This window comes from Anabrus simplex, chromosome 4 (assembly GCF_040414725.1).
Source record: "Anabrus simplex isolate iqAnaSimp1 chromosome 4, ASM4041472v1, whole genome shotgun sequence".
NCBI classification, from domain to species: domain Eukaryota; kingdom Metazoa; phylum Arthropoda; class Insecta; order Orthoptera; family Tettigoniidae; genus Anabrus; species Anabrus simplex.
In genome coordinates this window covers 308,321,459-308,347,654 of record NC_090268.1, presented here as the reverse complement: position 1 = coordinate 308,347,654, position 26,196 = coordinate 308,321,459, and the positions used below count along the sequence as shown (strand labels likewise).

The 26,196-nt window shown below is 40.8% G+C and overlaps 1 protein-coding gene across 1 annotated transcript; it reads right to left on the bottom strand.

Annotated features, from left to right (window-relative positions):
- LOC137500580 (uncharacterized) lies at window positions 1-26,196 on the bottom strand. Its single transcript, XM_068227506.1, has 2 exons — window positions 25,855-26,196; window positions 1-1,013 (listed from the first exon to the last, which is right to left on the bottom strand). The coding sequence occupies exons 1-2, from the start codon at window positions 26,194-26,196 to the stop codon at window positions 492-494; spliced, it is 864 nt and encodes a 287-aa protein (XP_068083607.1). The 3' UTR covers window positions 1-491.

Here is a 26,196-nt window from a genome sequence, read left to right as displayed (position 1 = left end):
TTCAGATAACTTCATTTAAACCGATAAACAAGACTTCAGAATATCAAAAATGCAATAAACATAGAATTTTTACTTCCAGACAAAATGGATGCTGTCGTTTCATACGTTTAACTTTTCCAATAAAATCCTTCTCCTCTCCTATACGCCTACGATGAAACAGTCTGCTTTACAGAACACGCCATACTCTTATCATTCTATCATTCACGATCATATAATTTGTACTCCATCCAAAATGACGCTCGGAGTCCTGTCTGATCTCTATATGCTGTCAACATCATTTGTGTATAAAATTACACAAGAAGCCATGACCCAGTGTACATAGCGAGGTAAACAAAAGCATATGCAAAACAAAACTTGATAACGATGTAATTAATCACTTTGGAAGTAATTAACTTGTTCATTTATTTATTAGTTTATCACCGTAATTTACAATCCAATTAGGTTACACTGCATTAAATGTACATCCATCGGAATCAAACAGATCAATACTGCTAATTGCGATCACATTCATATGTATGATCGTGAGACTCCAGGGTAATATATTCATCCTCTAGTTTAATTATAGAACGAGGGCTGGGTGGTGGTGATGACGAGTGAGGTAGAATGTCGACAGGCGGGTTATGAAACACAGGCGGTGGAAGTGGACTATCCTTTAAAATACCCATTTGAGCCTGAAACAGTACTGAATTGATCATATGTTGAGCTATATAAAAAGATCTCCGATCGTTCAAGTTTCTTAACTGGGTAGCTATATGTTCTCCAAATATTGTGTATTCATCACGAAAATCGGTCTTTTCAGGCATCAGTTCACTCGGAGATTTAACGGTAATTTTTTGAGGAAATGTAAAATTCGATTTTAAATCTGATGTAAAATGTTGAGAGCATTCTTCGCCTACATTCTGGCTCATTTCTTCTGGAACTACTCTGACTGGATCTTGCACCGGGAATAGACTTGCATTAGACTGGGCTGGACCTGAAGTTTCGTCATTCTCCTCACTTGAGCTGTATAGTTCCTGAAAAAGATGAAATAAGAATAAGCATAATATACTATGATCCAATGTGATGGTGTCTTAATCAATTAACTGAAAGTATCCCCATTTGGGGATTTTTCTGCACAAAATTTGAAGCAATCTTTATGTTGGCAGAACCAACATATTTTTTTCATTGTTGTCCAGAACTTGTTCAAGACTGTACATGAAAAGATTGTTGAACTGTTTTAAAATATATTACACTAGCTTTGGATTATTACTGGTATGAAGGACACTGATTTCTTTAAGGTCCTTCATCTCCATGTTGTTCTTAAGTTCTAAGTCATATTATTACAGTATATAGACAATCTATAATTCCAGGATATTGTATTGTTTCTCTTAGTCTGTAATTATATGTAATTTCTTTCACAACAGGTTTTGCTGTTTGCTGGAGGAGTTGAGGGGTTATTTAAAAATTGAACTTCATTTAGAACTCATGATAGGCGAGAGTTTTTGGAATTGTGTACTTTGTTGTTATTTTTCTGTTACTATGTCACTAGATACTTTAAAAAGCTTATTAAACAGTTTAAATTACGGGGAAAATTAATATGCAGTTAATCGGTTAAGCACGAATGCAAAGAACCTTTAAAATTAAGTCCTAATGTAACGATAAGAAGTAGCTGTAAAAAAGAAAAATATGAATGAGAAACATGGATACTGAAAATCGTAAATGAATATGATGATCAGAAACAAATGCAAAGTGTGATTTAACAGAAAATTACTATGTGATTTACTCGTTATATCTTGACAAGGTATTTGTACTGAGTAGCGTAATAGGAAGATCAAAAAACAGAATGTTTACATCTCTCTTATAGATTCTTTTACCATCATATTTGGTTATCACCTGCCCCTATTAATCTCAATAAAAGTATAATTTACTCTTCTTTATTACTAAGTTATATAATTCTTTCGTCGATTTATTTGTAGATTAGTAAATAATTCAGGCTGTGTATATTAATCCACAGCAAATTCGTAATATAGTCGTTGTAACAGCAAACTTCAACCATACTATAACAATATTTAAACCTCTTGTAATTGAAGCCATACTCATTATGACACAGATTAATTCTTACCCTTCCATATCCTAAGAAGAATGCTCTTTAACAAAATTGTGACCTCTGATTTCAGATTAAAACTTAGCCAGACTTTTGGCTGCGTGCCCTTGATATTATTTCTTCGCTGGTTATGTAATTCTTCTCATTATTCTGATGTTATGTTGTTTGGGTCATCAGTCCATAGACTGGTTTGATGCAGCTTTCCAACCCTCCCTATCCTGCGCTAACCTTTTCATTTCCACGTAACTACTACATCCTACATCTACTCTAATCTGTTTGGTTTGCAACTACCCCTTCCTTACCGCCTACAATTTCCTCAAAAACCAACCGAACAAGTCCTGGGTGTCATAAGATGTGTCCTAAGATTCTATCTCTTCTTCTGATCAAATTTTGCCAAATTTTTATCCTCTCACCAATTCGATTTAATGCCTCTTCATTCGTAATTCGATCTATCCATCTTACCTTCAGCGCTCTTCTGTAACACCACATTTTGAAAGCTTCTATTCCCTTTCTTTCTGAGCAAGTTATCGCCTGTTTCACTTCCAAACAAAGAAGTGATATTAACACACCAGTTTTAAAATTGGCTAGTCACTGGTTTCTTGCCGTAGTGGTCGCGGTTTTTATCCCGCCAAATGCACGTTCCTGTGGTTAGGATTACACTTATTACTGGAGGTCCTGGGGCTTATGAACACCATATCAACAGCTTCGTAAAACTACCATCATTTTCTAAAATATATGAAAGAATTAATTAAAAGTCTAAACAAAATAATTGCATTAGTTGGATAATTTAAGACAGAAGTAATCAACACTGGTTGGGGATTATTAACTTTGTCTTTTAATTCCTTTAGCTCGAAGTTAGTGGTCGTCTTAATACACTACACTTACATTAAAAACCACCACAGAAACACGCAATAGGGAATGCATCCCTCAGCACAATATTTGCATCAGCAAAGGCATCCGGCCCTTCGCTTTCTTTCTCCGATACCTTCATTCTTCGAAGGATCGGAACTTTTCTTTTTTTTTCCCTTCTGATTAGAATTACGAGGAGACGGTTGCATAACTGTACTTCCGTTTAGAACAATAATCACTACCATCATCATTGCTTTGATTAATCGATGATCATTTCGTTATCAGCCATCCCTAACGCAGGTTATCGAACATTTTCTTCATTAGGGAGCGTATTAGATGAGTGATATTGGCACTGGCTAATAAATAAAGCAACTATTGGCCAAATCCCGGCCAATCCATCAGTTACGTTTTGGTGCGGATTCCATGTAAATCTGGAGGTCCCATGGCTATGATCACGATATCCACAGTCACGATAAATCACAAGCTTACGCGCAATTTCTTTCTTTTTTCTTTCTTTCTTTCTTTCTTGTTTACAAGTTGCTTTACGTCGCACCGACACAGATAAGTCTTATGGCGACGATGGGACAGGAAAGGACTAGGAGTGGGAAGGAAGCGGCCTTGGCCTTAATTAAGGTACAGCCCCAGCATTTTCCTAGTGTGAAAATGGGAAACCACAGAAAACCATCTTCAGAACTGCCGACAGTGGGGTTCGAACTCACTGTCTCCCGAATACTGGATAATGGCCGCACTTAAACGACTGCAGACGGAATTCATCACGTAATTATGAACTTACTGTTTTTTTTTTTTTGCTTAATGTAAGAAGTACGGACACTTCGGTCAAAATTTCTACATGCTCAGTAGCTGCCTCGGTTAATCAGTGGTAGAGTTACAGACTCATGAGCCCAAATTTACGGTTGAAATTTCAGCTCAGGTATTAAATTTTTGATCTGCGGTCAAAAATCTTGGAACTAAATACCATTCTTGTTAGTATGTTAAAAACTCTCTCAGGTGACGCACTCGGTTTGCCTCGATAAAAATTAAATTGATTCAGCCATATGAATTATTCGACAGAATCTCGTTTTTGCTGCCAGACAACAGCACAATAGTAGGCAGGCTGCCTCGATGGCACAACTTTATTAGGTCTGCAACTCGGTAGCTCAGCTCATACGATTATTATTATTATTATTATTATTATTATTATTATTATTATTATTATTATTATTATTATTATTATTATTATTCCTGCAAGACATGAATATAACAAACATATTATAACAGATGTAGGATGAAGTAGTTACGTAGAAATGAAATTGTTAGCACAGGATAGGGTGGAATGGAGAGCTGCATAAAACCCAAACAGTGCATAGCATATCTACGTGTGTAGTTGTGGATACTGATTTATGTATTTGTTATTAGGACTAGGATTGGAAAATATGTAGCTGTGTCCTAAAGGTACCATCAACTAGAGGTGAATCTGGAAACCACGGAAAAGCACTCTTTGATGGCCAAAAATGTTATTTTAAACAACTTCCATGTTCTATTGCATTACCTGCAGCTGATTGTAGCCCGTTACACTTCCCGAAATCATTCTTAAATTTCATGCATGGTTAAGAATCGGGACTTTGCTAGTTAGGTGGGTAGCTACTATGCTGATCCCTAGACCAGGAAGAACTTAATTGGGAACCTAAACTCTCATCAACTTCCGGGTGAACACCCAACTTCTCTGGCAATTTTCATAGCGGAATAGCTATCAACACGCAACTCCAGTTTGTGAGTGACGTCCTTAGCGACCCAACACTTGTATGTTCTCAAACGTTCAACACGTGGAGACGGCGATCGAAATGGTTCGTTCCTTTCCGCAGTGTAGCGCCGTCGCGTGTTCCTGAGAAGATAAATATACCTCTGGAAGCTACGTTCAAAATGTTGATGTGTACCTTAGGAATTTACCATGTAGAAGATACACTGATGTGTCGCAAATAGCTTATTATTACTACTACGCTCAGTGTGGCAAGCAATAATGTATAGTCGCTCTAAGACGGGATAAGCGCGTATGTTCCTCGCATTCAATATTTGATTAGACTTAACTGTCATTAGATATAAACCCTGTGGAGCAGCAATACGGGGTAGGAAACGAAAGATGGAAAGGTGCCAATAATGACACGCTGGATCTGAACAAGGGGGTGATGATGATGCTCGACTTAAAACATTTAACCCAGGCGGTAATGCATTAAGGAAACAACCTCAGTTAGGCCATTTGCTCGTCTTCCTAAAGCATTTTACCTTAATCATTTATATCCCGCATTTAATTTCTTTTTTTTTTAAAGTTTCCATTACCCACCCTTGATGGGGTGAGGCAGGCCACCTAAAGGGCAACGCCCCTCCCTCTGGCCAAGAGATGCGGGCGGGTTGAGGAGATGTGATGGAGAAGAGAGGTGGGTAAAAGGATGTGAAAAATGAAGGAGATGGAAGGGAGGGGGTTGTGTCTCTTGGCTTTTACTTTTTATAACAAAGTAGAACATGTGATTTTCCATGTAGGTAATACAAAATGAATACAAAGATTTGCTAGTTCTGGTCGTTAACTTAATTTACCAATTTTCGGGTAATCTGCATTTAAACAAGAGGGTTATTTTGGCTTACATTAATTTGTATGTACAGTATTGTAAGTTAACTTGAAATGCTAATCTAATACAGGTAGCGGCTGTGTTTCTATCAGTGTTTACATTGCTAAAATAGTGTAAATATTTGTAATGTCACATTACCACACTTTTCCTTAATATTACAATAAGAGCTCCTTGTACGTATTAAGTTTTACTCTTGGGGGCAATTTTGTTGTGTTCCTCATCCTTCATGCCTTCAATATATGACATTCTGTAAGGAATTTAAACCAGAAATAAGGCTAGCTGTATATTTTTTCTGAAATGAACATTACCTTCCACAAATTAGCATTTATCTATATTGTACTGTATGTACATGTGAATCAGTCGTGTGCGTGCTTATTTAAAAGTACAGTAATATAATAATAATAATCGTATGGCCTCAGCTACCGTTTGCAGACATTTCGATTTGACGCCATCTGGCTGTCTGCTCGTCAATTTCGACGTTCCGGTTTACTCTGTCCGCCATCTAGCGGACCTAGAGTAAACCGGATCTCTCTTGGGCGGCTATGGCTGAGATTTAATTAATATTGTCGGGTAAATACCAAATGTATCACCAGAGATCTTTTACATGCCGACATCGTACGACATGGAGTGTCGAATGGACTTTTTTCCCGCCCTTCAAAAATCCGACTACCTCTGCCGGATTTGAACCCGCCATCTTGGGATCCGGAGGCCGACACTCTACCACGGATCCACAGTGAAACTTGTCTTAAGCGGTCATGAGTCGTTCTTCGGAAAAACAGCCGTTAGCACAGGTAGTCGCTGATATACGGTAAAGTTATGTTATATTGGAATGGGTGAATAAATCTCATATTATTACGTTATAATGACAACCGTCAGCTTTTTGGCACGTGCCCACTTAAACAACTCGGACACAAAATCATTCACTTCTCCCTACTTAGATACTCTCTTAATTTTTCACACCTTAATATTTGTTTCATTCTCACCCTTTTTTTAAATGCACTCTATTTACATGAGTTCTACCATATTTGAACATTTCTGAAAGTTTTCTTAAATAAGTTCCTTTATTTATTTCAATAAACATTTTCCTTTTCCTTTCCAATGATAAAATTACCCTTGACTTTAGCCTATTGGACATTGCTGATTACACACTTTCTTTCTTTTCCTACCGCTTTTCCCACACCTGTGGGGTCGCGCGTGCGAACTGCAGCGGATGCCCTTCCTGACGCCAACCCTATATGGAGGGATGTAATCACTATTGCGTGTTTCTGTGGTAGTTGGTAGTGCAGTGTGTTGTGTGAATATGAAGAGGAGAGTATTGGGACGGACACAAACACCCGGTCCCCGAGCCAGAAGAATTAATCAGAAGCGATTAAAATCCCCGACCAGGTCGGGAATCGAACCCGGGATCCTCTGAACCGAAGGCCAGTACGCTAACCATTCAGCCAATGAGTCGGACTTTGCTGAATGCACATTGACTGTACACAACTGAAAAACCTAACTGAAGGTATATTTCTCTTACTTAAATGGCGTTCTATTACCGTATAAAACGGCGCTAAGCAAACAATACCGTCTCATTAGTTCACCTGCTGGCAAGTTAAGACGTCAAGTCTATATAGTCTCACACCGTGGTTATCCCGTTTGAGTCCCGTTAGTGAAAAAAAAAATCACCACCAGAATGTTGTCCAGCAGAGTAGGAGAGGTGGCGGTATACAATTTCTAATTACTAGATTGCGTGCCATACGCCTGGATTCAATTCCAAACACCTCCCTATAGTCCATAGGATAGGGATGCTAAGCCTTGAGCAGACACCTTGGTGTTATTCAACACGAGTAGGCTACGAGCCGACACCGGGTTTCACCCTCCCCGTACTTCATTATCATCATCTCACCTCACACCCAGACGCTCAGGTCTCCTCGTGGGTAGGAGCGATAGAATAACACCCACGGTATCCCGTGCCTGTCATAAGAGGCAAACAGAAGAGGGTCCAGGGGCTCTGAACTTGGGAGCACTTGCTTGTGCCAGGCTGCTCACTTTCATCTATCCTATCTGAACTTATTTGGTGGAATCTTGTTCTTGTCCGGCGCCGACACTATTAGGTTCCAAGGGCTAGGGAGTATTTTATTTTCTCGCCCTTTGTGGTCCTTGCCTTTCTTTGGCCGATATTTAAATTTTTCGAAGTGTCGTACCCCTTCCACTTTTCCCTCTGATTAATGTTAATAGAGGATGGTTGTTCAGTTGTATTTCCTCTGAAAACAGTAATCACCACCACTAGACGCTCAGGTTACCCATGGGCGTTAAATACAACGACCTGCACCAACCAAGCATGTCCTCGGACACTCCCGGCACTAAAAGCCATACGATAAATAACAAATACAATATACTTTACAACTTTGTTGGTAGACGAGATTGGGGTAAATGCATTTAGTGCATCTCATTTACTGTACGAATTCGGTTGTATAGTTGTGAAGAAGACCCGCTTCGAAGGTTGAGGAGAGAGGTGTACAATAGTAGCGTTCAGTATAAAATCGACGACGAACTCTATGGATGAAGAACCTCGTAGACTGGTATGGGTTGGAGAAGATGTCTCTGTTCCGTGTCTCTGCATCCAAATTCAAGATCGCCATGTTGACCGCCAACCTTCGCTAGAAGATGGCACATTGAGGAGAAGAAGAAGAGAAGAAGAAGATAAGAAGAAGAAGTATAAAATCATGAGTGGCTGTGAAGTACAGGTCAGTGTACGATATATATGGCAGCTGACCGTGGTGGAAAGTAGACCGTTAAAATGAGGGAATGTGTATTATCCGCACACTTTATCTTGGTGCATTTGTGTACGGGGGTGAGGAGTAAGGAGGGAGCTGTCCCGGTATCGATAGTGCTGCCTGGTGCTGCCAACTGAATGAAAATGAAATCTGAATTGAATCGAGAATATGATCGATCATTATGAAATGTCTAAACCGTTATCACCTTATGCCAACAACTATGTCACATACACATTATATAACATTATAAAACATTTCTCGATGCGAATCTTGTTCCTACCATGAATTCTATGCTTTGGCTTTGTTGTGTAAACAACAACAGTACTAGTACGTAAAGTGTACGCCAGATGTCGCACAACGATGCTTAAGCGATTCATAGTTTGTGTTTCAAAGGTTGCCAGTACGAATCTTGAAGATCACCGAGGTCGACCGATTCAGCACTAGGGTGTAAATGCACCAAGATAAAGTGTGCGGATAATACATAAGCCTTATGGGGAAATTAATCGTTTCCAGAGAAAAAAATGACCGTAGCGTATACCAAATAGTTGTGACCGTTTCGGAAAGTTTCAATGTAGTATGAAGTATCAACCATAAGACAGAAACCGAGATAACTCAGATGTTCATTTCCTGTGGTACGAACTTCTCTACTTCAGCACCTGAGTACATTTATTTCGTACTTGAACTTGAATGCCTGTGGTGATCAAATCCAGAAGAAATTGTTAAAGGCCACGGAAACAAAATGAGTTATAAAAACAAAACCACCTTCTATGACTAATCTGTCTGATCTACTTCCTTCGTGAGTGACACCGTGCAGAAAAAGTCTTGAATGAAACTAGCTCATGTTACAGCCAAATACCCTTTGGATTAGATGAGAACAAGACTTGTTAAAAGGAGGTCGGATATAAAGATAAAGGGTGGCACACCAGTGTCACTGAGACAAAAGTAATGAAATAGAAATTAAATACTTTTCTCTTCCGTGTGCTTGGATAAGTTCGTGAACATGATCTCATATGCAGAGAGATGTGTGTTAGGTGAATTCCCTAGATTTCTCTCGCCCACAGAATTTTATGACTTGCAGCCTAGCAGTGAATTCAGTTAACTGTATTATTACACTAGCTGATGTACCCGTGCTTCGCTACGGGATTCTCAGAAAGACTGACTTTGTGGTTTTCCTAACTGAAGTTAACATAGGTCATTACAAAAACGTCAGTAGGAATGTAGCGATTAAAAGCAATGTTATCATATAAAACACTCGATCAAATGAAAAACCACACATTTTCTCACTTTTAACGAACAGTAGGCCTACTACAGAGCCGATTTAATAGTCCAAAGTTCCAGAGCTGGAATGACCAGGCCGCAGACAGCCGTGAACACTCCTCTGCACTTATTCCGTTAAATATGTTACTGCTCATTCCAATCAGTGACTCAGAGCAGGAATTGAATAGCTCGAATGCTATAATGAACCAGTGTGTTACGTACCAGCAGTATCAGAAAATTTATGAATAAGAGGAATGGCATGCTAAAGAAGAAAGTTACCTAACTCCCCAGCTACTTCCCGCAAATATTCAGGCAGGCTGTTACACTTGGTACGATAGGGCGAGTTGGCGTGTGCTTAGGGGCGCTCAGTTGTGAGCTTGCATCCGGGAGATAGTGGATTCGAACCCCACTGTCGGCAGCCCAGAAGATGGCATTCCGTTTTTTCCCTTTTTCACACCAGGCAAATGCCTTAATTAAGGCCAAGGCCGCTTCCTTCACACTCCAAGCCCTTTTCTATCCCATCGTCGCCATAAGACCTATCTGTTTCGGTGCGACGTAAAGCAAATTTAAAAATATATATATATACGGTACGCAGTAGTAATCCTGGAGATGAGTGGCAACAGATGACACAAAGCACATCAAAACAAACAACGGTCAATATAATGTTATTGTTGATCAATTTTATGAGCTTTCTATATTGTAGGCCTTCACAAAATATTTATAGCGTAGACTGTAGTTCATTATTCTCCGACTTTACACTCCGATTTTCATTAAATTCTGTTTACCAATCTTCTTGTGACCCGGCGCTGATATAGACTTAGGATCAAATATCCAAATTCATGAATATCTCTGTGATCATATCTGGTACGATAACAATGTATAAGACATAAATTATCGGAAATTTAATACTATATAACTTTTCATTAAGATAGGACTACTAATAACAAATATTTGGGAATTAAATTTTAGGGCTTCCACTAAACTACCATTTTTTCAGCGTAAATACAATTATTTATAGCCTACATTGTAGCCACATATTCGCCGGCTTTGTCTACCGATTTTTATTAAGATACGACCACTAATAATATAAATATTTGAGAAGTCAATGTTAGGCCTTCCCCTAAACTACCATTTCACTCAGCGTGAATAAAATTATTTATGGCCTAGATCATAGCGACTTATTTTTCAACTTTGCATACAGATTTTCATCAAGATAAGACCATTAATAACATAAATATTTCAGAATTAACATTTAGGCCTTCCTCTAAACTACCATATCACTCAGCGTGAATAAAATTATTTATGGCCTAGATTGTAGCAATTTATTCTCCGACTTTGCATACCGATTTTCAATAAATTCTCTTCAGCGGGTTTTTGGTGATGCGTGTAGAGACAGGCAGACAGAAATTACGGAAAAATAAAAAAAATGCATTTCCTTGTTACTGTGGACATGACTGATACAGAAATACCATCCTTTTTAAATTCTGAGCAATGTACAGACAAAACTCTTATTTTATGTACATAGATAGGTGAAAATCTGTTCGTGCGATATAGTTCTCAGTCGGTAATTAGCTTTCTAAAGTGGTACGATAACAACTGTTAGGTTTATTTAATGTATAGCTTACATATTGGTTTTTGTTTGCTAGTGGTTTTACGTCGCTCCGACACAGATAGGTCTTATGGCGACGATGGGATAGGAAAGGCCTAGGAGTTGGAAGGAAGCGGCTGTGGCCTTAATTAAGGTACAGCCCCAGCATTTGCCTGGTGTGAAAATGGGAAACCACGAAAAACCATCTTCAGGGCTGCCGACACTATCTCCCGGATGCAAGCTCACAGCCGCGCGCCTTTAACCGTACGGCCAACTCGCCCGGTTTACATATTGTTAAATTGTTAATTGTTTGTCTTCATATATATATATTCATGTCCATTAGGTGTCTTTTCAATAATTCTCATACTATGTAATTCTTACCATTTTGTGTACTTACGTACAATTTTCTCTGGAACAGGGACTTTAGGAGAAATATAGGGACATTCTGAGTGGTCTGTATGGATATAATAGGCAAAGAGTTCTAATTTCTTTGGAGATGGAAAAGAATAAGAGTCGACTAAGGCATTTTAGGAGGAAAAGATGTAAATTAGGTAAAGGTAGTAGCAGTAGCAATGCCAGACTTTGTTTGGCAGCTGGAGCAGCCACGCTGTTATCTCACAATATGTAAGCCTTGGGGAGGGGGGTTAAGGACTGCAGCATGGCTGTCAGTACAATAACACAGAACGACTTTACATATTTTCATCCATCTTACAGTACATTTAGACAATGTTTATATAACTATGTAAGTGCTACTGTTCATTCTCATGGTGGAGGAAAAATGTGCCTCTTACCCAGAGGCTCCGAGTTCGATTCTCGAGCAGTCCAGGGATTTAAATTCTAGATTGGTGGCTGGAACAGGGCCCACTCAGCCTCGTGAGGACAACTGAGGAGCTGTCTGATATGAGAGTCAGTGATCCCAGTCACAAAAACCATGCAATATAACTGAGAAGAATAAAACCAAACTCCATGGCGCACCATCCCCGAAGGACCGTGGTCTACCAAGCGACCGCTGCTCAGCCCAAAGACCTGCAGATTACGAGGTGTCGTGTACCACGACGAATCCTCTCGGCCGTTATTCTTGGCTTTCTAGACCGAGTCTGCTATCTCACCGTCAGGTAGCTCCTCAATTGTAATCACGTAGGCAGAGTGGACATTAAACCAGCCCTCAGATCCAGGCCGGGCATTGAACCCGGGGCCACCGGGCAAGACGTAGGCTACCCCTACACTGCGGGGCCGGAGATATAGCTGAGGATGTTGTGAAGCTGATAACACGACATTCCAATCTCTGTAGATCATATGTCTGGGCAGCAGTCTTGGAAAACAAAAGCCTAAAAGTACACTGCATATGTTACAGGATTTTTAAATTGTACATGGACACAGGTCCGCCTCTGTGGTGTAGTGGTTAGCGTGATTAGCTGCCACCCCCGGAGGCCCGAGTTCGATTCCCGGCTCTGCCACGAAATTTGAAAAGTGGTACGAGGGCTGGAACGGGGTCCACTCAGCCTCGGGAGGTCAACTGAGTAGAGGTGGGTTCGATTCCCACCTCAGCCATCCTGGAAGTGGTTTTCCGTGGTTTCCCACTTCTCCTCCAGGCGAATGCCGGGATGGTACCTAACTTAAGGCCACGGCCGCTTCCTTCCCTCTTCCTTGCCTATCCCTTCCAATCTTCCCATCCTTCCACAAGGCCCCTGTTCAGCATAGCAGGTGAGGCCGCCTGGGCGAGGTACTGGTCATACTACCCAGTTGTATCCCCCGACCAAGAGTCTGAAGCTCCAGGACACTGCCCTTGAGGCGGTAGAGGTGGGATCCCTCGCTAAGTCTGAGGGAAAAACCGAACCTGGAGGGTAAACAGATGATGATGATGATGATGACATGGACACAAACTTAAAAGTATTGGACTTTATATTGAAGAATTACGAGTATATATACTTTTAAATTAATTTCTTGAGCAAAATTGTTGATAACAGCTCAGAATGAAGGAGACTCAAATGTAGTATTATGCTCTACATGGAAAGCGTGAAAACAAAAGCTTGCATGTATAGAAAAGAGTCGGAAAATAAATAGTGTTCAGCTGTTACATGGTGATCACTATCCGGCTCCATGGCTAAATGGTTAGCGTGCTGGCCTTTGGTCACAGGGGTCCCGGGTTCGATTCCCGGCAGGGTCGGGAATTTTCACCTTAATTGGTTAATTTTGCCGGCACGGGGGTTGGGTGTATGTGTCGTCTTCATCATCATTTCATTCTCATCATGATGCGCAGGTCGCCTACGGGAGTCAAATCAAAAGACCTGCACCTGGCGAGCCGGAGTTTTCCTCGGACACTCCCGGCACTAAAAGCCATACGCCATTTTATTCCATTGTTATCACTATCAATATGAGTGAAGATTTAAAAAATAGATATGTACTCTACCTTCCTGTCAAGAGCACTGGGGAGGTTTTCCCGTTCTTTTAGGACTGAATATTAGTGAAAAAGTTGTCATCTCCATCAAACAGTTTAAAAAATCGAATAAACATATAAATTACCGGTAACATCATGTCAGAGAGACAGAGGGATAGAGAAAGAGTCCAAATGGGGTAGTTACCTTGTAAACAGGAGAGCTGATAGTGTTTGGATCGGATGAGAACATGAGTCGACAAAGTGAATTTGGATAGGAAAAATACATCAGAGGAGTAGGTTGCGGTAGGTAAGTGGCAAAGACACTGGCTTCTTATCGGGACAGTCTTACTTCGAGTCTCAGTCAACGCATGTAGAATATTTGAAATGAAAATTCACGGCCATGTGGTCTGGGTTGCACATAGGCTACAACTGGATCAGTGATAGTGTGTCGGCCTCCGGATCCCAAGATAGCGGGTTCAAATCCGGCAGAGGTAGTCGGATTTTGAAGGGCGGAAAAAAGTCTATTCGACACTCCATTTCATACGATGTCGGCATGTAAAAGATCTCTGGTGACACATTTGGTGTTTACCCGACAAAATTCTTTGAATCTCAGCCATGGACACCCAAGAGAGTTTCGGTTTGCTCGGTCTGCCATCTAGTGGGCCTAGAGTAAAACGGAACATCGAAATTGACGAGCAGCCAGCCAGATGGCGTCAAATTGAAATGTCTACGCACGGTAGCTAAGGCCATACGATTTTTTTTCTTTGCGTTTAGGCCATCTGTGGACCACGGTGCTTGTGTTCTAGCTGTGTTTTTGTCGTCGTCTGCCCCTTTTAGCATTGTGTTCTTAGTGGCCTCTTGAGCCTTCCTGTTGGCCCAGTATTCTTTCATTTTATCGCTGAATTCTTTCCTGCGCTCCTCTGACCAATTCCCGGCTCCTTTCTGGCTAGCTGATGTAAGGGATGTCAGGAAAGGTTTAGTTTTGACCATTAAACGGTATGCATTCCTGTCAGTAATGGCGGCTTGATTAATATTAAGCTCTGCAAGATATTTGTCCACTTATTTGGTCCAGGGGAATCCAGTTGCTTTGCCTTTGTTAGCAACCTTGAAGATCTTATGGGATAATCTATTAGGATCCATCCTGTATAGGTGTCCATAGAAAGACGTTTTCTTCTGATGGCATCTATGAGGTTTTCTTGATGCTGGTAGAGCTCATTGTTGGGTTTGTACCATCGCCTTCCATCTGGTAGGATCCTTGTCCCTATTACTCTTCTCCGGAATTTCCGTTCTTGCAATAGTCAATATTAATTTTGACATAAACCCTAAAGATGATTTTCCGTGGTTGCCCATTTTCACACCAGGAAAATGCTGGGGCTGTACCCTAATATTACGGCCACGGCCACTTCCTTCCCACTCCTAGGCCTTTCATATTCCATCGTCGCCATAAGACGATGCGACGTAAAGCAAAAATGGAAAAAAGAACAAAAAAAAAAAAGCTAAAACTGAATGCTGCACTAATCGTAATCGTAATCTTTATTTCTACCAGATCTACAGCAATGAAGCCTTATTGATCCTTTACGGAAGAAAAATAATAATGCCTAGCCTAGTCTGCTTAAGTTGCTGTACACATATCATAAAGCTCGTATAGTAAAAATAACTAACACCAAAAAAAAAAAGTTACTGGAAATGATAATAATCAATTGTCAATAAGTCACTGTTGTCTTTTCATATATAAACCAAACCTCAAAAAATCTCAATATTGCTGTTAAGAACAGGGATAAAACGAAAACTGATAGTATTGAAAATAATAATAATCAAATGTCAATGCTTCACTGATGTCTTTTCAGATATCAACGATCTCAATATTGCTATTGATAAAAAGGGATAAAACGAAAACTAATATAACCACTGCTATAAGGTAATTCCATCTATTTGACAATATGGCAATACTAGTAATGGGAAACTAAAACTGGCAACATATAACTGGGCAGAGTACAATGCTGTGTCGGGCTGAATCAGCACTTAGGCCACAGAGTATATCGCTTCCGGCCGGGATCTCATTCAGCGCATTCTCTCTTGAACACTGACCTTTCTTATATTCTACTTATGTTGCACACCTGACTACGTGTTACCTCCACTGTAATGCCTGAGTGCCATTTACTACACCTTAAGATTCTCTACTGGTAATCACACTTCAGCATCTAGTATTTCACTATATTAGTTACCTTTAAAGCCCAAGCAATTCGTCAACTAAGATGAAACCATATTAACTCACATATCACTAGGCTACTAGAGCCCCAGCTCATATTCCAACCATCTCCATATATTCACTTTCTCCTTAGCACCTGTCCTAGTTACACACACTCTCTTCCTCATTCACTACACACTTCACCATCTGGTATCATGCCTCTTCAGACCCACTTGTCATTTAACCGCTCTTGTCATGGCTATGTATAACATGCACACACTCCACTATTCTCCAGAACGCAGCAATTTACTTCCAACTACAGATTACCTTTTTTCCTTCTTGTCACTATGCCTTCGTCTTCTCTGTTCTTTTTGCCCCATATCTCTCTTAGGCTCAAACTTCTCCCTTTCACTAGGGCACCTCTTGCTTCTTCTTCCTGACTCCCAGTCGTATTTTCGCTTCGTTTGCGTGCTCTTGTTACATCCTGCGTTTCTACTCCCACAATCGCTCCCTGTTTTCTTCTTTCTTCTTTCCCACTGGCCTCCGTTCTGGACTCCTTCAATATTGCCCTGGTCTCCCTTATTTCCCTCCTCATCTCTGCTAATACCTCCCTGTTCGCTACTTCGAATACTTCAGCTATCGCATCCATCCCTTTCTTTCTTTCTTGCTGCGAGCTTGGATCCGGTGCTTTATTGTCCTTGGTTCTTTCTTTACCTCCATGTCCGTCTTCGCCCACTTTACTGTCTCTGGTCTGTCTTACTTCCACACTTTTCCCCACTACCATTTCGTCTTTGCTGTCATTTTCCATCTCTCGTAATTTCTCCGCAGTCCACACTCTGGTCCATATACCATTAGTCACAACTAATTTTTGACCCTTAATATAGGCTCTCAACCCTTGTAATTTAGCCCTGGCCAAATGTTTCTTCAGTGTGTTAATGTTCTTTACCCCTTCTCTGCCAATGTCTTCTTTGATCCAAATTTTTGTGCTACGTATGTTGTCTGCACCTTTTAACACTGCTTCCGCCATCAAGGTGGAAAACAGCTTCAGTTTTATCGGTCTGTCACCCCTTTTTTTGCCTATCCTTTCCACATCATCAATGTCAACTTCGCTAAAGTTAATTCTCATCATTTTCTGGATAATCTCCACTACTTTGTATGTTGTCAGTACTTTATCTTCTGCTTTATCTTCCGGTACTCCATATATAAATAGGTGTTTCTTCCTCCGTTCTCGGTTACAGTCTTCAATTTCCGATCGCAGCTTCACCACCTCTCCTTCCATCTCCCTTATTCTTGTCTTGAGTGTTATAATCTCTCTCTCGTTGGATTCCACTTTGCTCATTATCTCGTCTGTTTTTCCCTGTATCCACCGTCGTATATGCTCAAATTCCTTCATTTGCTCCTTCATCATATTCTTAATCTGCTCAAACGGGCATACTTCTTCCACCACTTCTTTCAGCACTTTTTTTATGACCTCCACGTCTTCCCAGTTCATGCTGCCACTAGAAGTCGGGCCAGGGTTTACCTCTACACCTCCTATAGTTAGTAGTACCAATATCACCGCTGCCGCTAATATCATCTCGTCCATCATTCTTGCTTCCATTATATCTCCTTTATTTCTAGCTATCTCCTTTCCCTCTTTCCTCTGCCATCTCCCAATAGCTGCACGATATTGCTTCACTCCAATCATCTTCCTCTTCCCACTCGAATTACTATACCACACACCGTTCACATTCCACGCTGACTCTCCTGGCACCTCCACACAATACGTCCGTCCCCGAACGCTGACTAGGTTAGACTGATGGATGCTGCACTAACTCAGCTCATCATGAAAAATGAATCCTCCTTGTACACGGTGCACACAACCAACTCACACAGGACAACGAGATGAGGCTAAGCGTGTGCGTGCGGCTAAACATTAGGTACAAACTGTGCAAACTGCAAATCCCTAGAGGGACGAAAGTAGGCGCGGGGACGGAATTTCCACCCCCATCCCCTTCCTTACTCTACAGTAGCAACTATCCCCAGAAGGAGCACTTACCTTATTGTACGCTAGCTGATGTGCCCGTGATTCGCTGCGAAATTCTACATTGTATACATAATTCTAGGTTAAGTAGTGTAAACGTTGTAAGATTGCATTCAATTGCATAGCTCTTACCGTTACCCCAGAAACGCGATAGGGAAGTCACTGTAACGGTTCATATCCCGTTACAAGATTATATCTGTATTTTATTATTATTGTTGTTTCATCTGTGATATTATTATTATTATTATTATTATTATTATTATTATTATTATTATTATTATTATTATTATTTCCGTATTATTATTACGTTTTTTGCTAGGGGTTTACGTCGCACCGACACAGATAGGTCTTATGGCGACGATGGGATAGGAAAGACCTGGGAGTTGGAAGGAAGCGGCCGTGGCCTTAATTAAGGTACAGCCCCAGCATTTGCCTGGTGTGAAAACGGGAAACCACGGAAAACCATCTTCAGGGCTGCCGATAGTGGGATTCGAACCTACTATCCCCCGGATGCAAGCTCACAGCCGCGCGCCTCTACGCGCACGGCCAACTCGCCCGGTATATTATTACTTTATCTGTGAGATTACTATTATTGTGTTATAATTATTATTCAATTCAATGCTGCAATGCTTGTTGCTTGCGTGATTGCAGTTAAATGTATGCATATATACGTGTGTGTAGATTAACACTAAAGACTAAAGACATGTACAGAGTTGCTGTATATCAGATGTGGATATGACATTGCTACATTGTGCAATACTGCTGGAGTAAATGCAGAGTCATCGCTGCGTCATGGCTACGTCATCGTGAGCATTTAGCGATGAGCTCAGTTTCTTTGAGTTTCCTAGGGAGCCCCGGGCTATTTCACCACTGTATATAATATCTGTCGCGAGGTGGGAGTAGATTATAGTTATTTCTGGAGATTACGTAGGTGCGTCAACCTAATGTCTATATAAGGTGGCTGCATATTGTAGCGTCAGTCATTATTCTACTGGAAGGAGAGGCCACAGTTGGCCATTAAGTGAACGAGATGGAGTGGCCTCAGTCAGTCAACGGGAGTCATTAGTTAAACGGAAGGTGAAGAGAGAAGAAGTGGATGGTGAACAGTGATGGAGTCATAGAAGGATACACTTGCAAAGAAGTCATACCATACAGACTTACAAAGAAGTCATATGATATGGAGAAGAAGCAGTCACATGGATACATAACCAAATTAGGAATGGCACATCTAAAGTAAACACCAGATCTAAGGAATACGTCGTAATTACACTCAAAGTGTTGAAGGTACAGTCAAGTGAACCAGTGAGAGAGATATTTCGTATAAAATTGTTAAATGTCCTGTCAAGATGAATTCAAATTCATGCTTAGTTTCATTTGCAATGTCATAATTTCATATTCTCATCTGTTTTGTCGCAAGAAGACTTACTATTTTTTATATACAATTTCAAGAATATATTTTGTTCTATCAAATTCATCTTTCGTTTCATTTATATGATAAAATTTCTTAACCTCAAATTTAATGGGGAAACCGAACGCCAATCTCCTTTTCTCAGAACTTATATGGTATGTTATCAAGAGTAAGTTTATTACCCCACACCCTAGAGATAGTCAAGATTCTCATTCTATTATTGCTGCACTGAGTGGTAGCTGGCGCCCATCAAATAACGTATGTGTAAGTAAGCAGGTAAGAAGTAAGTGTGAGTACAAGGTCCGACGATTGTGTATTTTATTTAATGAACATTAATTTTCGTATTTTCCATTTTAAAAGCAGATATTTTCATAATTTTCAATTTAAATGCAGTTTGATATGTTTCAAAAGATAGTCAGCGAGTCACGAACCTTCTATATCACCAACGTCTTTTCTCATGTAAAGACTGGGTTAGGGAATTTTCATTATAAAGGCAGGCACTTACTCTCCACCTTCCATTTTACATCCTCAGAAAAACTGTCTTAGTGGTTTTCCCAACTGAAATCAACATAGGGCATTACAATGACGTCAGTAGGAATGTCGCTCTTAGAAGCAATGCTATCAAATGAAATACTCGATCAAATGAAAAACAACACATTTCCTCACTTTTGACGAACAGTACTACACTGCCGATCAAACACTCCGAAGTTCCAGGGCTGGAATGACCAGGCCGCAGACAGCTGTGAATACTCCTAGAACTCAATGTTTTCTCACCTTCCCTGAAGAGGGAGGCTCTGCCGTATTCCGTTAAGTTTGCATACTGCTCACTCAAATCAGCGCGTCAGAGTAGGAATCGAACTGCTGGAATACTATGATGAACCAGTGTGTTACGTACCAGTAGTATCATAAAATGTATGAACTAGAGGAAAGGCATGCTAAAGAAGGAAGTTATCTAACTCCCTGGCTGTTTCCCACCAATATTCAGGAAGGCTGGTATATTCAATACGCAGCAGTAATCCCATCTATCAGAGATAACTGGCAGCAGAAGAGACAAAGAACATCACAACAAACAATGGTCAATGTAATGTTATTGTTGATCAATTTTATGAGCTTTCGACATTGTAGGCCTCCACCTTTAGTTTCCTTCCGAGTCTGAAATACCACTCTTACCATAGTCGGTACGGTATAACTAAAACAAAGCATAAATGATCGGAAATTGTATTATCTATAACTTTTGTTATGTAGTACTTTTCGATAGGACATGGGTATTTACAAATTAAATTTTATGCGCCTTCCTCTAAACTATAATTTCATCCAGGGTGAATAAAATTATTTATTGCCTAAGACTGTAGTTTCTTATTCCTAGACTCTACATAATGATTTTCATTAAATACTCTTGATATGGACTTAGCAACAAAAATCCAAATTCACGAATATCTCTGTTATCATAGCCGGTACGGTAAAAATGTATAATACATAAATTATCGGTGTATTCGGGAGATAGTAGGTTCGAACCCCACTGTCGGCAGCCCTGGAAATGGTTTTCCGTGGTTTCCCATTTACACACCAGGCAAATGCTGGGGCTGTACCTTAATTAAGGCCACAGCCGCTTCCTTCCCGCTCCTAGTCCTTCCCTGTCCCATCGTCGCCATAAGACCTATCTGTGCCGGTGCGACGTAAAGCAACTAGCAAAAAATATATATATATATATCGGAATGTAATACTACATAACTTCAGTTAGCCTATGTAGTATTTATCGACAGGGCCACTAATAAAATAAATATTTGAGAATTACATTTTAGGCCTTCCCAAAAATACCATTTCACTCAGCGTGAATAAAATGATTGTAGCGGCTCATTCCCTGACTTTACATAGGTCCTACCGATTTTCATGAAATTCTCTTCAGCCGTTTTCTCGTGATGCGCGTATATATATATATATATATATATATATATACAGACAGACAGACAGAAATTACGAAAAATTAAAATGTGCATTTCCTTGTTACTGTGGACTCGTCCGATACAAAAATACCATTCTTTTAAAATTCTGAGCAATGTACAGATAAAACTCTTTATTTTTTATATATAGATTACATCATTACTGAATGTTAATGGCGACTGACAGCCTGCACCCCTCTGTGGGTGGGGGCGGTAGAATAACACCCACGGTATCCCCTGCCTGTCGTAAGAGGCGACTAAAAGGGGCCCCAGGGGTTCTGAACTTTTGAGCGTGGTTTGGCAACCACGGGGCCCTTAGCTGAGTCCTAGCATTGCTTCCACTTACTTGTGCCAGGCTCCTCACTTTCATCTATCCTATCCGACCTTCCTTTTTTCAACTCTTGTTCTTTTCCGACCCCGACGCTATTAGGTTTGCGAGGGCTAGGGAGTCTTTCATTTTCACGCCCTTCGTGGCCCTTGTCTTTCTTTGACCGATATCTTCATTTTTCGAAGTGTCGGATCCCTTCTCTTTATCCCTCTGATTAGTGTTATATAGAGGATGGTTGCCTAGTTGTACTTCCTCTTAAAACAATAATCACCACCACCACCACCTGACAGCCTGCAGTTATTCGGCCTATCTTAAAATTTCAAGAGACATACCTTCAAGACCAATAGCAATATCGAGGTTTAAAAAAATAAAAAAAAGGAAAAGGTTCACGGTACGTAACATTTTGAAACTGCTCCTGTGCACAAACAACAGTCCAATTACTTCTCAGGTTGCTTCTTTTCTGGAGTCGACTATAATAATAAAGACCCCTAACGCATATTTGCCATTAAGGCCCTTTGCGTGTCAAGACGACTGCTGCCCGGCCAGATGGCCAGCAGGGAGTGATACGTGGTCAGCGTAATGATATTCTAAGCCATATCTATTGGTTTCTTGGTCCAAAGCCAAAAATGCCATTTATGGAACTACATACGATTTCTAGACGAAGAATCTCTTGTTCAACAGATCTTATCGTGTAAAGAATTACTTCTGACGGCAACAGTATAAAATATCTACAATTCCACAACAGCTACATTGGAACAAAATGAAATGCGTTTGGTAAAATTATATTTCATTGTGCACTAAATAGCCAAATGAAATGGTTTACGCCTGGTGGCCATGATCGTTAAGGCGATGAAGTCTAAACGGTCTGACAGCGATGTTAGTCGGTTCGAGTCCCGTTGGTCGAAAATATTTTCACCATCAGAATGTTGGCCGGTAGGGTAGGGGAGGTGGTGGTATACAATTACCAATCGCTACATTGCGTGCAAAAAGCCTGGATTAAATACCAAATCTCTCCGCAGTGCCCATAGGGAGTGAGGACAATGACGCTGTTGATGGTGATTCGTCCGTCGGATGGAGACGTTAAGCCTTGAGCAGACCCCATGGTGCCATTCAACAGGAGTAGGCTATGTGCCGGCACCGGACTTCAACCTCTTTCCTAATATCATATATCACGTTATAAATTTCATCTCATTAGGCCAACTCTTCTAGTGAAGTTGACGTCAGGAAGGACATCCGGTCATAAAAACCCGCCACGGCAGACTTATTTCACCTCATACCAAACCCCGTAGGGAAACGGGACAAGGGTTGGACAAATAATTAATAAGTGAAAAGCTAGGAGTCGCGAGCATGCTGGTGGTGGGTTTTATTGCTTGCGATTATTGTTTCCTTTTAAGGTTAAAACAACGATATCAAACGCCCCAGAGCTCCTTCTGTGGATAAGCGACCGGCCTCCGGATCCCAAGATCATGGGTTCAAACCCGGCAGAGGTAGCTGGATTTTTGAAAGGCAGAAAAAAGTCAGTTCGACTCTCCATGTCTTACAATGTTGACATGTAAAAGACTTCAGGTAACACAGTCGCTGTTTACCCACCATTTTAAAAATTCTTTAATAGATCTCCCAATTGGGTTCTGATTTCTGCACCATCTAGTACAGTAAAACAGATCGTCGAAACTGACATGCTAGCAACTTAAATGGCGTTAAATCAAAATATTTCAGCACAGTAACTGAGTCCACATGAACAATAATAATACGAATAAGATTAAGAATAAGAAGAACAATTCTGGGCCCAAATGTAAAAAGAATTGGGAGAGGAGACTAAAATCTAACAAAGAATTGTATCAAAGAACAGAAGGAGTGGTTGAACTGATGAGAAAGAGAAGGTTAGAGTTCCATGGACACTTGTTGAAGAGAATTCTGCAGGAAGTGGAAGACGCAACTAAAAGGGTTTCGAGAGGTGAGGTTGGACTTGACGAAGATGGGGGTTCCGGAAGATTATATCAACTCGCCAAAAAGTTCCTATACAGATAGCAGAAGAAGAAAGTACGAGAAAGAATGAAAAGATACCGGCAGAGAGCGAAGGCAGAGAAGGCTAAATATACTGCAAAGAGAGTGGTCCATAGAGGCCGAAAATAATAATAATAATAATAATAATAATAATAATAATAATAATAATAATAATAATAATAATAATAATAATAATAATAATAAAAGTCCCACCAACTCATTTTTTCGATTTTCAGACACGAAAAGTTGCCATAAATCTACCGAAACGAGGCTGGCGTATCTAAGTGTCTTTAAATACAATTAGATTGAGCTAGGATCGAACCCACACCTTGGAGTCAAAAAAAACAGCGCTGTAACGTCTGAGCCACTTAGCCTGGCTCTATTACTATTATTCTTTCTTTCTCTCTTTCTTTCTTTCTTAATCCTTTTAATATTCAGGGTTGGTTTTTTCCCTCGGACTCAGAGAGGGATCCCACCTTTACCGCCTGTAGGGCAGTGCCATGGAGCCTGAGCCATTGGGTCGGGGATTACTACTGGGGAGGAAGACAAGTATCTAGTACATGTGGCCTCACCTGCTATGCTGAACACGGACCTTGTTGGGGGTGGGAAGATTGGAAGAGATAGATAAGAAAGACGGAAGGAAGCGGCTGTGGCCTTGAGTTAGGTACCATCCCGGAATTTGCCTGGAGAAGAAGTGGTGAACCATGTGAAACCATGGAAAACCACTTCGAGGATGGCTGAGGAGGGAATCGAACCCTCCTCTACTCAGTTGACCTGCCAAGGCTGAGTGAAGCCCGTTGCAGCCCTCGTACCATATTTCAAATTTCGTGGCAGAGCCGGGGATCGAACCTGGGCCACCGATGGGGAGGGGGTGGCAGCTAATCACACTAAGAATTACACCACCGGGGGTGGACATTATTATTATTATTATTATTATTATTATTATTATTATTATTATTATTATTATTATTATTTGGCTCTTAAGGTGAATTGTCAGTGCCATAGCTATCAGTTCAGAGCGTCTTAGGTTCGACACCGGACAAGTCGGGAATGTTAGCTACGTCTGGTTAATTCCTCTACAATAATAATAATAATAATAATAATAATAATAATAATAATAATAATAATAATTAAACATTTTATGTACGTCCCACTAACTACGTTTACGGTTTACGAAGACACCGAGGTGCCGGAGTTTTGTCCTGCAGGAGTTCTTTTACGAACCAGCATATCTATCGATACGAAGCTCACGCTGAGCACTTTCAAATACCATCGGACTGAGCCACGATCCAACCAGCCAAGTTGGAGCAAGAAAGCAAGCGCTTCAAACATCTGAGCCACTCAGCCCGGCTGTTTGAATACACATCCCTTCAAATAGGCACAAAACATCACACTACTAACTAGTAGCGGCGATTTGGGGTTAGAAGTGCGCGGGGAAGGGGGGGAGGCAAAAAATGTTCAGACAACTAAAAGTACCCGGGTTTGTGATACATAGATGGCGGGGGGGTGGGGGTGGGGAGTATGAAAATCCACAGTGTTCCAGTCATTCGACCGGGACAGGAATGGAATGAATGAAGCCCCCATCTAGCGGCGAGGATAGGAATTGTGCCGGCTGCCGAAGCCTGTCGCACTCCTCTGGGGCAATGGTTAACGAATGACAGATGAAATGAAATGATACTGGAAAGTGTTGCTGGAATGAAATATGACAGAAAAACCCAAAGTACCCGGAGAAAAGCCTGTCCCTTCTTCGCTTTGTCCAGCACAAATCTCACATGGAGTGACCGGGATTTGCACTACGGAACCCAGCGGTTAGAGGCCGGCACGCTGCCGCCTGAGCCACGGAGGATACATCAAAATTGAAAAACAGCTACAAGAAGTTAATTTTTTGATGCTGTCTGAGCGAATTTCGACCGACTTAAGTGCGGTAATAATAGTATTTTGAGATATTGATTCAATGCTATACAATAAGACTTTCACCAAAGGAACAATATTACACATCCATTACAATTAAATTGAAGTACTGTACGATTATACAATTAGAAATCGTTTAATATTTGACTACACACTAAGAAACTAACAGACATTGAAGAGACTGGCAGACTAACGCGCGTGGCAAGCGGGTGAATTGTACCTCAGTGTCCATGACCTTGGCAAAAAGTTATACCCCTGCTACCCCTCCTCAAAGACCATGCAAAGTGTCTACTAGTACGCGAACCTTTTCTTGAGCCCTGAGCTCCATACTCAGGGCTCAAGAAAAGGTTCGCGTACTATACTTGCTGTGGTGCCAGACAAATCGCTACTGCTACTAACCACCACAGGAACACATAAGAGTGAATACGTCTCTCTCTACCTACATAGGGTTGCCTCAACTTGACATGCAGAACTTTAGAAACGTTATAGACACTGAATAGTAGCTAATAAGTACTCACTTTATTTTGGCTATTCCGTTTTCGTCCATGTGTTGATCCGTTGAGAAGGAACAGGAGAGGTTCGTAGCCAAACCACTTGCTACGGTACGGAAGTTCACTTTTTCCAGCCAAAGCTTTGCGACTTCTCAGCACCTTTTCATGCTCGCGATGAAACTGTGATCGTAGGTTATATACTTTCTTACTTATGTCGCCAACAGTGCAAGCATATGTGTGGGCTAACAATCGAAGTGCATCGTTCCGTATATCCTTATTTTTATACTGTACGCTATGAATATTCCAAAGAGCCTCAAGAGACTCATAGTCGGCTATTAATCTCAACGTATCAGCTTTAGACCATTCCAT